General features: G+C 42.4%; 1 protein-coding gene across 1 annotated transcript in view; it reads left to right on the top strand.

The window, feature by feature from the left end:
- RELT (RELT TNF receptor) overlaps positions 1 to 13354 on the top strand; it is a 57124-nt gene that overhangs the window by 32921 nt on the left and 10849 nt on the right. The window contains exons 3-4 of the mRNA XM_070751612.1: positions 1683 to 1796; positions 2854 to 3032. Coding sequence (XP_070607713.1) covers positions 1683 to 1796; positions 2854 to 3032 — 293 coding nt within the window. The remainder of the gene's footprint in view (positions 1 to 1682; positions 1797 to 2853; positions 3033 to 13354) is intronic.

Below are 13354 nucleotides of genomic sequence, written 5' to 3'. Positions count from 1 at the left end.
GCGGCTGCATTCTGCATGATCTGAAGTTTCCGAACACTTTTCAAAGGTCTCCCCTTTAAATCTAATTTATTAGATTTGTGTGCCGCCCCTCTCCGAAGACTCGGGGCGGCTCACAACATCACAGCAATACAATATAAATACGATTATGATGAATGTTGCTGCGCACCATCCTTTCCTGCCATGTGTCTCAGCCGGGAGTTTATTTAGAAAAAGGGGCTGAAGGCCAAGTCCGTTCTTCCACATCTAAACGATGGCGGCTCTGAAAGCCTGCAGGACTCAGCCAGGCCCCTGTGTGGCTTGTTAGCCGGCTGAGGTTTGGCATCGATCGGGGAGTTCGATTCCCCAAAGTTCAGCCGAGGGAGATTTGCAGGGGAGGGAAAGGACGGGTTGTGGCTGAGAAGCTTTAGCCAGAAACCGTGGCAAGGAGTCCCAAAGATGCTTTCTCAACAGGCAACTGGGCTTTGTTTTTCCTTGAAGACTTTTCACTTCTCATCCAAGAAGCCTCTTCGGTTCTGACTGAAGGTAAACTTGGCTCTTCTGTGGTGTGTGGACTTCAACTCCCAGAATTCCTGAGCTAGCATGATTGGCTGGAGGAATTCTGGGAGTTGAAGTCCACAAGTCACAGAAGAGCCAACTTTGCCTATCCCTGCCCCAAACAATTTCTCTAGAAAACAGAATACCTTTACTCTCCCCGGATCCTGCCCCCCTAATATCCTTGTGAGTGACAAAGGGGAAGGTTTGGTAGGGAAGGTTTGCCTATTTGCCCATGACTCTAAAGTGTGCAATAGGGTTGATATTCCTGGAGGGATCTGTAATATGGCAAATGATTTAGCTTTACTAGATAAATGGTCAAAGCAATGGAAACTGCAGTTTAATGTTTCCAAATGTAAAATAATGCACTTGGGGAAAAGGAATCCTCAATCGGAGTATTGCATTGGCAGTTCTGTGTTAGCAGAAACTTCAGAAGAGAAGGATTTGGGGGTAGTGATTTCTGACAGTTTCGAAATGGGTGAACAGTGCAGTCAGGCGGTAGGGAAAGCAAGTAGGATGCTTTGCTGCATAGCTAGAGGTATAACAAGCAGGAAGAGGGAGATTATGATTCCGTTGTATAGAGCGCTGGTGAGACCCCATTTGGAATAATACTGTGTTCAGTTCTGGAGACCTCACCTACAAAAAGAGATGGATAAAATTGAATAGGTCCAAAGACGGGCTACAAGAATGGGGGAAGGTCTTAAGCATAAAACGTATCAGGAAAGACTTAATGAACTCAATCTGTAGAGTCTGGAGGACAGAAGGGAAAGGGGGGACATGATAGAAACATTTAAATATGTTAAAGGGTTAAATAAGGTTCAGGAGGGAAGTGTTTTTAATAGGAAAGTGAACACAAGAACAAGGGGACACAAACTGAAGTTAGTTGGGGGAAAGATCAAAAGCAATATGAGAAAATATTATTTTACTGAAAGAGTAGTAGATCCTTGGAACAAACTTCCAGCAGACGTGGTTGGTCAATCCAGAGTCACTGAATTTAAACATGCCTGGGATAAACATATATCCATTGTAAGATAAAATACGGGAAATAGTATAAGGGCAGACTAGATGGATCATGAGGTCTTTTTCTGCCGTCAGTCTTCTATGTTTCTATGTTTCTTACCTTCGCCTCCTCTCGGTTCTGTTGTTTCCAGGCCCTGTGCTGCCACCCAGCGTGGGCTCAAGCCTGTGGGGACAAGGAGTATCATGGTGAGGACGGCCGCTGTGTCCTCTGCGAAGCCTGTCCAGCCGGAGAGGAGCCCGACAGGGTGAGTCAAGGGGTCTTGACAGGGAATCTCCATCCACACAGCGTCCTCTGTTCCCTAGGGGTACTTTGGTGGTCCAGTTGACCAAATCACAAGGTTTCTCAACCTTGTGCCCCCTTGAAGATTTGTGGACTTCAGCTTTCAGAATTCGGCTGGAGAATTCTGGGAGTTAGTTCAGTACTCAAATGAAGCGGGAAGGGGAGGGAAGAAGGAAAGGAGGGAGGGAGAAAGGGAAGAGAAGAGAAGGAGAGAGGAAGGGAAGGGCAAAAGAAGAGGAGGAGGAAGGAGGAAGGAAAAGAGGGAGGGAGGAAGGGAAGGACAAGAGAAGAATGGAGGGAGGAAGGAGGGAGAGGGAGGAAGGAAGAAAGGAAGGAAAAAGGAAGGAAGGGAGGAAGAATGGGGATTGGTGGAAGGAAGGAAGAATGGGGATGGATGGATGGAAGGAAAGAAGGAAGGAAGGAAGGAAAGGAGAATGGGGATGGATGGAAGGAAGGAAGGAAGGAAGGAAAGGAGAATGGGGATGGATGGATGAATGGATGGAAGGAAGGAGAATGGGGATGGATGGAAGGAAGGAAGGAAAGAAGGAAGGAGGGAAGGAGGGAAGGAAGGAGTGTTCATGACAATACTACCATCATTGTTGGTTTGGACAATGGAGGATCTTTGCTCTACATAACATTGAAACTGGCACTGAACAATGAAAGGAGAAGCCACGTGTATATAAACAAAGAATAAACTCTTCTCTCTTTTAGCACTAATGATGTTACCTAGCTAGGTAATAAAATGAATGCAAGGAAATCCCCAAGCTCAGAGAACACCAAAGACTCCACCGTCCTCTTCCTCTTCCTCCTCCTCCTCTTAACAAATCCCACTCCCTTCTAGCATTGATGATGTTACCTAGTTGGGTCTGGAAACGTCTTCCAGAAACCAACCAAGCCCAGGGAGCACCAACGACCCCACAATACTGAATCCTAAGCACTGGAAGGGTTTGAGTGACACCTTATCCCAGGAGAAGGACGCCATTCCTTTAAAGCCATGTTTTTGTTTCATTTCCCTCCTGTAGAAATGCGGTTATGGTTCAGGATTGGGAATGGCCTGCAAGCCTTGTTTGGCTGGCTTCTTCTCTTCCACCGCCGGCCTTCAGTTCTGTTCCTTGCACACTTCCTGTGAGGCCAAAAAGAGGGTCCAAATCCATGTTGGGACGTCAACTGCAGACGCTTGGTGTGGGGCCTGTTTACCTGGGTAAGTCCTTACCTGCGTTCTTCCTTTCTGGTTCCCTTGTGTCTTCTCTTGGATCCAAACAACCCCTGGCCAGGATGTGCCTCTTTCAGAAATGCAGAAAGTTGTGTAGAACCTGGTCAGGGATATCGACCTTCACCGAGGGGACTACTAGGCAGGTGTTCCAGTCTCTGAATTTTGATTGTGTTCAGTTTGGAGCAACCTTGACCGCTTTTAAGACCTGCGGACTTCAACTCCCAGAACTCCCCAGCCAGCCCTTTTGAAATCCACAGGTCTTAAAATGGCCAGGGTTGGACATCCCTGGTTTAGAGCATTCCTCTTCCAAATGGGCTCCAGAGTTCAATCTGGAGGTTGTGGAGGGGGGGGGGGTCAAATCAAGTCTTCTCTGTAGCCTACATGCACAGCGTAGTGGACTTGGTTGGGACTGAGTTTGATTGTTATTGATCTTGGTTGTTATTAGTTGTGGTTGAGCTTAGCAGGGATTGAGCTTGGTTGTGGTTGAGCTTGGTTGCGGTTGAGCTTAGCTGTGGTTGGGTTTGGCTGAGATTGAGCTTGGTTGGGATTGAATTTGGCTGATGTTGAGCTTAGTTGTGGGTGATCTTGGCTATGGTTGAGTTTGGTTGTGGTTGATCTTGGCTGTTGTTCATCTTGGCTGTTGTTGAGCTCAGTTGTGATTGATCATGGCTGTGGTTGAGCTCAGCTGTGGTTGAGCTCAGTTGTGGTTGAGTTTGGCTGTACTTGAGCTTGGCTGTTGTTGAGCTTTCCTAAATTATAAGTATCATCAGTTATTTGCTGTGTGATGAGTCACTGAGACCACCCTGTTGCATGTTGTGTGGATGCAGAAAATTGAATTAATTCATTAATCAAATTTGTGCAAATTCAGCTACAGAGCATATTTTGAGAATCTCAGACAGGGATTTTCCCAGACCTACCTGACAAAGAGACATATTTTACCCGGAAACTATTTCCAAGCAGAATTTGTCGGCTTAGTTAGATGTTAATTCTTTCCTAAAATTCAGTAATCCTGGACTTACGACCACAATTGAGCCCAAAGCTCTGTTGCTATATGAGACATTTGTTAAGAGACCTTTCATGCCACAATGGCTAAGTGAACCTCAGCAGTTGTTAAGTTAGCAACACCGTTGTCAAGTGAATCTGGCTACTGCGTTCATTTTGCTTGTCAGAAGTTCGCAAAAGTTGAACATGAGTTCAACTCTCATAAATATGGGTCGGTTGTCAAGTGTTCTGTCGGGCTCTCTGGCAGGAGCCTCCCGAAAATTCAAGGGTACAAATTTCAGACACACACACGTTTGAAAATTCAAAACAATGTTCTTTATCCCAAAATTCAAAATAAACTCAGCACTCTTTTTGTATTGCAAAGAGCACTCGTCCCAAAACAACTGGGTAGTCTGTACAATTTCCCTTAAGCAGTCATTAAGTACTTAGCTAGCAGCTGTGAAGAAACTTCACACCCCTTCTTCTTCCAACGAAGTGAAACACCCACACACTTTGCTCTGCTTTGTTTTCCAAAGCGTGAAGAAGCAACAAACAAAGTCCAGAAACCAGCAACACAGGATTCCTGACGAACTGTGATCAGATACTCTTCCACAACGGCCAAACCCACATGCTGCTATTTATAGCAGCAGCCCTAATTACTGGAGCCCCACCCAACCACAGGTGGACTCTCTTATCTCCTGTAATATGTCCTTACTTGGTCTCTTCTACGCATAATTCTGCGCTTGCGTGGGTCCAAAACGTCTTCATCCGAATCAATGGAAGATAAGGGAGATTGACTGCCTGGGCTGTGTGCCAAGCCCCCCTCTGCCGAGTCACTCCCGCCTTCTTCTTCATCCGAGGAAACTAAACTCTGATCTGATTCTGTTGACAATAACACAGGCCTGTGACATGGTGACAGTTGAACGGGTCCAAAGACGGGCTACAAGAATGGTGGAAGGTCTTAAGCATAAAACGTATCAGGAAAGACTTCATGAACTCAATCTGTATAGTCTGGAGGACAGAAGGAAAAGGGGGGACATGATCGAAACATTTAAATATATTAAAGGGTTAAATAAGGTCCAGGAGGGAAGTGTTTTTAATAGGAAAGTGAACACAAGAACAAGGGGACACAATCTGAAGTTAGTTGGGGGAAAGATCAAAAGCAACATGAGAAAATATTATTTTACTGAAAGAGTAGTAGATCCTTGGAACAAACTTCCAGCAGATGTGGTAGATAAATCCACAGTAACTGAATTTAAACATGCCTGGGATAAACATATATCCATCCTAAGATAAAATACAGAAAATAGTATAAGGGCAGACTAGATGGACCATGAGGTCTTTTTCTGCCGTCAGACTTCTATGTTTCTATGTTTCTATGTTTCCCCTGCATCCACCTCCACATTCCCTGGGGCAGGAGCTGGTCCAGAGCCAACCACAACACCAAGCATCGAAATTTGATCACATGAACATGCTACGAACATGCTAACATGCTTCCGTCGGATGCTACAGTGGTCGCAAGCGTGAAAAACAGTCCTTGGTAATTTTTTTCCAAATGCCGGTAATCACTAAAGCAAATCGTTGTAAGTCGAGGACCAACTGTAGGCTTATTCCAGGCCACAGAAGGAGAAGGAAATGAGATCCAGCATCTTGCTCCGCTCCAAATCATTGAAAACGTCAACAAGGTTGTGTGGGAAATTGAAAAAACGAATCTCATGATCCCTGGCTCGAGAAGGGAACAGCAAAAATAGTGACAATTATATTTCAAATTTCGTCTTTCATTTTACAAGAACCGTTAGAGGTCAGGGATTTGGGGGGTGGGGGGTGGGAAATCAAAGCAAATAAAAAAATCGAAGGTTTTCTCGGGTTACAAAATATAGAATTGAAAAAATAGGGATACAAAGATAGCAACGCCATTGAGGGTAATTGGATTAAGGAATATCGTATAATATTTTCAGATTTTATTTACCATATTTTGCAAAGTATAAGACTCACGGGAGTGTAAGACTCGCCTTAGTTTTGGGAGAGGAAAATAGGGAGAAAAAATCTACCTATCAGGTATTCATAACTAGCGTCTTTAGTCTGGTTGTTGTGGTTAGCTCTGGCCCAGCTCCTGCCCCAAGGACTGTGGATGTGGGGGAGACATCCACATGCTGCAGGCCTGTTTTGCCCCCAGTGGAATCTGCTGATGAAGGCTCCTCTGACGAAGAAGACATGAGTGACAGGGAGGAGGAGAGTGGGGCAGACAGCTCAGAAGGAGATCAATTCTCTAGCTCCTCCTTGGATTCGGAACAAGAGTTAATGATACAGCCACGCATGCGGAGAGCGATGCGTAGGCAGCAACAACTGAGAGATTGTGGTTGGGTGGGGCTGTGGCCATTAGTGAGGCTGCTATAAAGAGCAGCCTGTGGGTTTGGCCATTGTGGAGGATTATCTGATCGTTGTGTTTCGTGACTGCTTTACTGACTTTGACCTTTTGTGTGCTGATTTTTCCCCGCTTTGAAACTAAACCAGAGCCAAGTGTGTTTCACTTTGTGAAAGAAGAAGGACTGTGAATTGCCTCACAGCTGCAAGCTAAGTATCACAGAACTGATAAGGGACTTGTACAAATTACCAGTTTGTTTGGAGACCAGTGCTCTTTGCTATACCAAAAGAGGGCTTGGTTTAAGTGAATTTTCATTATAAAGAACATTGTTTTGAATTTTCAAACGGGTGTGTGTCTGAAATTTGTACCTGTGAATTTTTGGGAGGAGTCCACCAGAGAGCCCGACAGAATACTGGTCAGATTCGGTACATTATTTTATCCCCTGATTAGGGCTGGAAAAAAACTTATTTGGAGCAAGTAGCAATGAAAAAGCCTGCAAGCTAGGGAAGATCATTAGAATCTTGTTTAAGGCTGAAAAAAACCTTTTCAGAGTGAGTAGCAATGAAAATAAGCCTGCAAAGACAAGGCTGGAAAAAACTTTGGAGCGAGTAGCAATGGAAAAGCCTGCAAGCCTAGAAGATTGTTGTCACCTCGTTAGGGTTGGGGAAAAAAGCTTCAAAAAAGCTACATTCGGAGTATAAGATGCACTCAGATTTTCAGCCTCTTTTTTTTAAAAAAAATATATTTTTATTATTTTTCAAAAAGACAAACAAAGACAAACAACATTAAACATTTAAGGAGCTACCATTGCTCCGCTTGTCTTAGAAGTCTAACTAATACAAAAATATAAAAAACCCTAACTATTGTCAGATCAATACAGAGATGTCACACGTGTACATTGCATTTTTATTAAATTTAACTCTATATTTTTTATATTAATCATGTTAAATTTCTTTATCTATAAAATATTGTATACTTATTCAAAAAATAAAATATTAATAATGCGTTAATAATGGAGGAAAAAATAACACTTCTAACTTTATCATACTATAAACTATTTCACTCTATCTTATAAATCTTCAGATAGTTGTACATTCTTACTTATTTAATTTTTAATTCTATTTTTAAAATTTCACCAATCATATACTTTATCCCATATTTTATAAAATTCTGTTTCAGTTTGATTATTCAAACGTTTTGTCATCATATCTAATTCTGCACATTCTATAATTTTTTTAAATACTTCAACATCTTTTGGTATTGTCTTTTCTTTCCATTTCTGCGCAAATGTAATTCGTGCCGCAACCAATATATGTATTATTAAATAGTAAATTTCTTTTTTGTACTTTGTGTTTGAAATGCCCAATAGGAAGAATTCAGGAGATTTTTTAATCTTCTCCATTGTTATCCATTTCTCTACTTTGTTCCAAAATATTTTAGCCTCAGGACATGTCCACCATGTATGGTAATATGTGCCAGTTTCTTTTTTACATTAGATTTTCAGCCTCTTTTAGGTGGGGAAAAGGGTGCGTCTTATATTCCAAAAAATATGGTAACTGTCCAGAGTTAGCTTTGGAGAAAGGGTGCGTGCACAGGTCCAAATTACAGATAATCCTTGACCTAGGACCACAGTTTGAGCCCAAAACTTTCTTGGCTAAGCCGGACAATTGTTAAATGAATAGTATCCCATTTTACGACCCTTCTTCTTCCATTGTTGTTAAAGTGAAGCACTGCAGATGTTAACTTAGTAACTGGCCCAAGTTACGACTGAAATGAGGAACTCCCTGAATAGGGATTGATAATAAAGAGGTCATAGGTAGCCCTCAACTTTAAGAATGTTAAAAGATAAATAAATATTAATACTTAGTTATTTTGGGAAAGGATGAGATAGGAAAATTGAATTAAGATTTTGTTAGCCAGGTGGCAAGATAAGAATTGGTGGTAGCATAATATAATGATATAAATTTACTTATTAATAAGAATTTAAACATATATTTAAGCATGTTTAGATTCAGTGACTATGGATTGGCCAACCACGTCTGCTGGAAGTTTGTTCTAAGCATCTACTACTCTTTCAGTCAAATAATGTTTTCTCCCGTTGCTTCTGATCTTTCCCCCAACTGACCTCAGATTGTGTCCCCTTATTCTTGGGTTCACTTTCCTATTAAAAACACTTCCCTCCTGGACCTTATTTAACCCTTTGACATATTTAAATGCTTCGATCATGTCCCCCCTTTTCCTTCTGTCCTCCAGACTATACAGATGGAGTTCATGAAGTCTTTCCTGATACATTTTATGCTTAAGACCTTCCACCATTCTTGTAGCCCGTCTTTGGACCCGTTCAACTTTATCAATATCTGGAACTGGACACAGTATTGTTCCCAATGGGGTCTCCCCAGCGCTCTATACAGCAGGATCACAACCTCCCTCTTCCTGCTTGTTATACCTCTAGCTATGCAGCCAAGCATTCTACTTGCTTTCCCTACCGCCTGATCGCACTGTTCTCCCATTTTGAGACTGTCAGAAATCACGACCCCCTCAATCCTTCTCTTCTGAAGTTTTTGCTAACACAGAACTGCCAATACAATACTTGTTTACCAAGGTTGTGTACACACAGAAACGTTTAGAATGAGATTAGTTGTGAATAACTACTCAGCCACACACAGATATACTAACTTGAATTAAAGTTTCCTTTGAGAAATAATAATAATAATAATAATAATTTATTAGATTTGTATGCAACAGTAAAATAAAATACAAATCTAATATTAATTTTTTTTAAAGTTCATTTAAAAAAACATTAACATAAGATAATCAGTATCATATAATCACCAACTATGCAATCATACACACTCAGCCCAATTAGTCATAATACAGAGGTCAGAAAAACAAAAAAATGGGGGTCTTAATCAACCCCACGCCTGGCGACAGAGGTGAATCTTCAACATTTTACGGAAGGCGAGGAGTGGGGGGGCTGTTCAAATCTCCTGGGGGAGTTGATTCCAGAAGGCCGGGGCCGCCACAGAGAAGGCTCTTCCCCTGGGTCCCGCCAACCGACATTGTTTAGTCGACAGGACCCGGAGAAGGCCAACTCTGTGGGACCTAATAACATCTTCAGATAAACAGTCTACACACATAATAAGTCAGAATAACAATCCAAATATGATCAAGTACATCGTCTTTATTACCAGTTGTCTTTGTCATCATCAGTAAGCAAAGATATCAAGCCTAAACACATTTTAGCTATAATACATAACTACAGTACAGAGAGATTGCAGAGAAAATGCAGAGCAAACCTAAATAGCCTTAGACAAAGAGAAACAAAGAGGGTGACTCAGAGAAATAAGCTATGAACTTTAGCTCCCTCATGTGGCAGTCGGCAACACCTCGGCTAAATAGACATAGCTCAGTTATAACACACATTGTTGGTTTTATATCTATTGCCAACCCAACCGTTAAGGACAGAGTCCTAACAATAACCGTGAGTCATTTGACAAGCATCCAAATGTAAATGAAGATGAACCACTGGGGATGCTGGAACTAAGTGTGGAAAAACGGTCATAGGTTATTTTTTCCCCGGGGCCTTTGTTACTTAGGTTTCTTTCTTTCTTTCTTTTTCTTTCTTTCTTTCTTTCTTTGTCTTCCTTCCTTTCTTCCTTCCTTCCTTTCCTCCCTCCCTCTTCCTTTCTTTCTTTCCTTTCCTCCCTCCCTTACTTCCTCCCTCTTTCTTTCTTCCTTTCCTTTCCTCCCTCCCTCTTCCTTCCTTCTTTCCTTTCCTTTCCTCCCTCTGTTACTCCCTCCCTCTTTCTTCCTTTCCTTTCCTCCCTCCCTCTTTCTTCCTTCCTTCCTTTCTTTCTCTTTCCTCCTTTCTTTCTTTCTTCCTTCCTTCCCTCCCTCCTTCTTTCTTTCCTTTCCTCCCTCCCTCTTTCTTCCTTCCTTTCCTTTCCTTCCTCCCTTACTCACTCCCTCTTTCTTTGTTTCTTTCTTTCTTTCTTCCTTCCTTTCTTTCATTCTTTCTTTCTTTCCTCCCTCCCTCCCTATTTGTTTATTTATTTATTTATTATTTGTTTGTTTGTTAATTATGCCGCCCTTCTCCTTAGACTCAGGGCTGCTTACAACATGTTAGCAATAGCCCTTTTTAACAGAGCCAGCCTGTTGCCCCCACAATCCGGGTCCTCATTTTACCCACCTCAGAAGGATGGAAGGCTGAGTCAACCTGGAGCCGGTGATGAGATTTGAACCGCTGACCTGCAGATCTAGCAGTCAGCTTTAGTGGCCTGCAGTACCCACTGTGCCACCTCGGCTCATTAACCATTGTGAATCGAGGGTTACCTGTATGCAACCTGGAACAAAAAAAAACCTCTCATAGGGCTGGTTGGAGATAATTAAAATTCTGCAGAGGTTTGGTTTCTGCTCTTCTTAAGCACCTGGGTGTAGACCGTCTTTGGCCTCAGGGATCTGTGTCAGGATCCACACACGTCTCCATCATGTGTTTACACACGTGTTCTTTTGAATTTTCTAAGCAACCCCTGCAAATGTATGAAGGGGGGGCAGGCTTGGCTGGCAGTGTTGTTGAGACAACCTCATGCCAGTTTGGGCATGCCAACTAATTCTGATTTTTTATTGATTGATTGATTGGTTGGTTGATTTTGTCCAAAACACAATGAGGGTTTTAGTGGGTGTACACATAGTAAAATACATGATGAAGGTTATAGAGGAGATACTCCTAGTAAAATATATCTAAGAAAGAATAGAAGATATAGGAATAGAAGAAAGGTAGAGAAGATATAGGAGAGCAATAGGACAGGGGACGGAAGGCACTCTAGTGCACTTGTACTCGCCCCTTACTGACCTCTTAGGAATCTGGACAGGTCAACCGTGGATAATCTAAGGGTAAAGTGTTGGGGGTTTGGGGATGACGCTATGGAGTCCAGTAATGAGTTCCATGCTTCGACAACTCGGTTACTGAAGTCATATTTTTTACAGTCAAGTTTAGAGCGGTTAATATTAAGTTTAAATCTATTCTTTTCTTTACTTATATTATTACATATCTTCCTCTTCAATGTGTATTATGTATTGGACAAAATAAATAAATAAAATAAATAAATAAAATTGTGGCAGTGTGTGTCTGTGTGTCACGTGAAAGAGACACGTGAGGATTGCAGGGTCTTTTTAGGAACCCCGGGGTGCAAAACGTTCAGAGACTTTGCGTGAGTCACCCCAAAACTTGGCAGAACTCAGGCGAGACTGTGCAGCCCGTAACAGGAGGAGAGGAGAAACTAGACACGACCTTAGTCATAATCTCCACTGATGACTCCGGAGCCAAATTGGGCTGACAAATCCAAATTCCCCCGTTGTGATTTTGTTTCTCGAATTGGATCCAGGTGCATGACTCCCTGATCCTAAAGAATAAGGCACTTTCTGCAATTAGAGCTAATGGTAATTTTATTTAATTTAGCTCTAAGACCAGCCCCCACAAAGAGATAACTTACAATGCAGGTAAGTCTTTACCAGCACAACCAGGAGTGGAAGTGAGGCCATTGTAAAAGGGGCCTGACCCAATTTTATGACAGAGAGAGGGGGAGGGGAGATAAAGAAAGAGAGAGAGAAAAAAAGAGAGACACACACAGAGAGACACAGAGATAGAAAGAGGGGGAAAGAGGGAGGGAGGAGGAGGAGGAGGGGATGGAGAGAGAGGGGAAGAAATGAAATCAGATAGAGAGAGAGAGAGAAAATAGATAGATGGTAGGTAGATGGATGGACGCATGGATGGATGGACAGACAGACAGATAGATGATAGATAGTAGATAGATGGTAGGTAGATAGATAGATAGACGGACGGACAGACGGACGGATGGTAGATAGATAGATAGATAGATAGATAGATAGATAGATAGATAGATAGATAGATAGATAGATAGATAGATAGATAGATAGATGATACATAGATACATAGATAGTTAGAAATGGATGGATGGGCAGATTAAAGATAGATAGACAGACAGACAGACAAACAGACAGACTGAAAGAGCGAAACAGATATACAGATAGATTAATATGATAACAAAAGCAACAGAGTGGGAAGATCCTTGGAGGTCTTCTAGATCTAGTCCAGCCCCCTGCTTAGGCAACAGAGTCTACACTACTTCAGACAGATGCAACATCTGCTTAAAAACTACCAGTGTTGGGGAATTCACAACTTCTGGAGGCAAACTGTTCCACTGGCTAATTGTACTCACTGTGAAGATATTTCCCCTTAGTTCTAAGTTGCTTCTCCCTTGTTTAGTTCCCACCCATTGCTTCCTGTTCTACCCTCAGGTGCTTTGGAGAATGGCTTGATTCCCTCTTCTGTGTGGCAACCCCTGAGATATTGGAAGACTGCTATCATGTCTCCCCTGGTCCTTCTTTTCATTAAACCAGCCATGCCCAGTTCCTGCAACCGTTCTTCATAGGTTTTAGCCTCCAGTCCCCTAAATCCTCTTTGTCGCTCTTCTCTGCACTTTTTCTAGAGTCTCAGCATTGTTTTTACAAAAACTGAATGCCATATTCCAAGTGTGGCCTTATAAAAGTGGTATTAACACTTTGCGTGATTCTCTCCCTCTGTTGATGCAGCCTAGAACTGTGTTGGCTTTTTGGGCAGCTGCTGCACACGGCTGGCTCCTTTTTCAATGGTGGTCCACGAGGACTCCTAAGCTCCTTATCAATCAATGAGCTCACTCTTCCATTTAGAGCAGTGGTCCCCAAACATGGCAAATTTAAGACTTGTGGACTTCAACTCCCAGAATTCTCTAGCCACCTATGGCAAATTTAAGACTTGTGGACTTCAACTCCCAGAATTCTCCAGCCACCTATGGCAAATTTAAGATTTGTGGACTTCAGCTCCCAGAATTCTGGGAGTTGAAGTCCACAAGTCTTAAAGTTGCCAAGTTTGAAGACCTCTGATTTAGAGTCTAAATTGTAGACC

This window comes from Erythrolamprus reginae, chromosome 4 (genome assembly GCF_031021105.1).
Source record: "Erythrolamprus reginae isolate rEryReg1 chromosome 4, rEryReg1.hap1, whole genome shotgun sequence".
NCBI lineage: Eukaryota > Metazoa > Chordata > Lepidosauria > Squamata > Dipsadidae > Erythrolamprus > Erythrolamprus reginae.
This window is presented reverse-complemented; position numbering and strand designations above follow the sequence as displayed.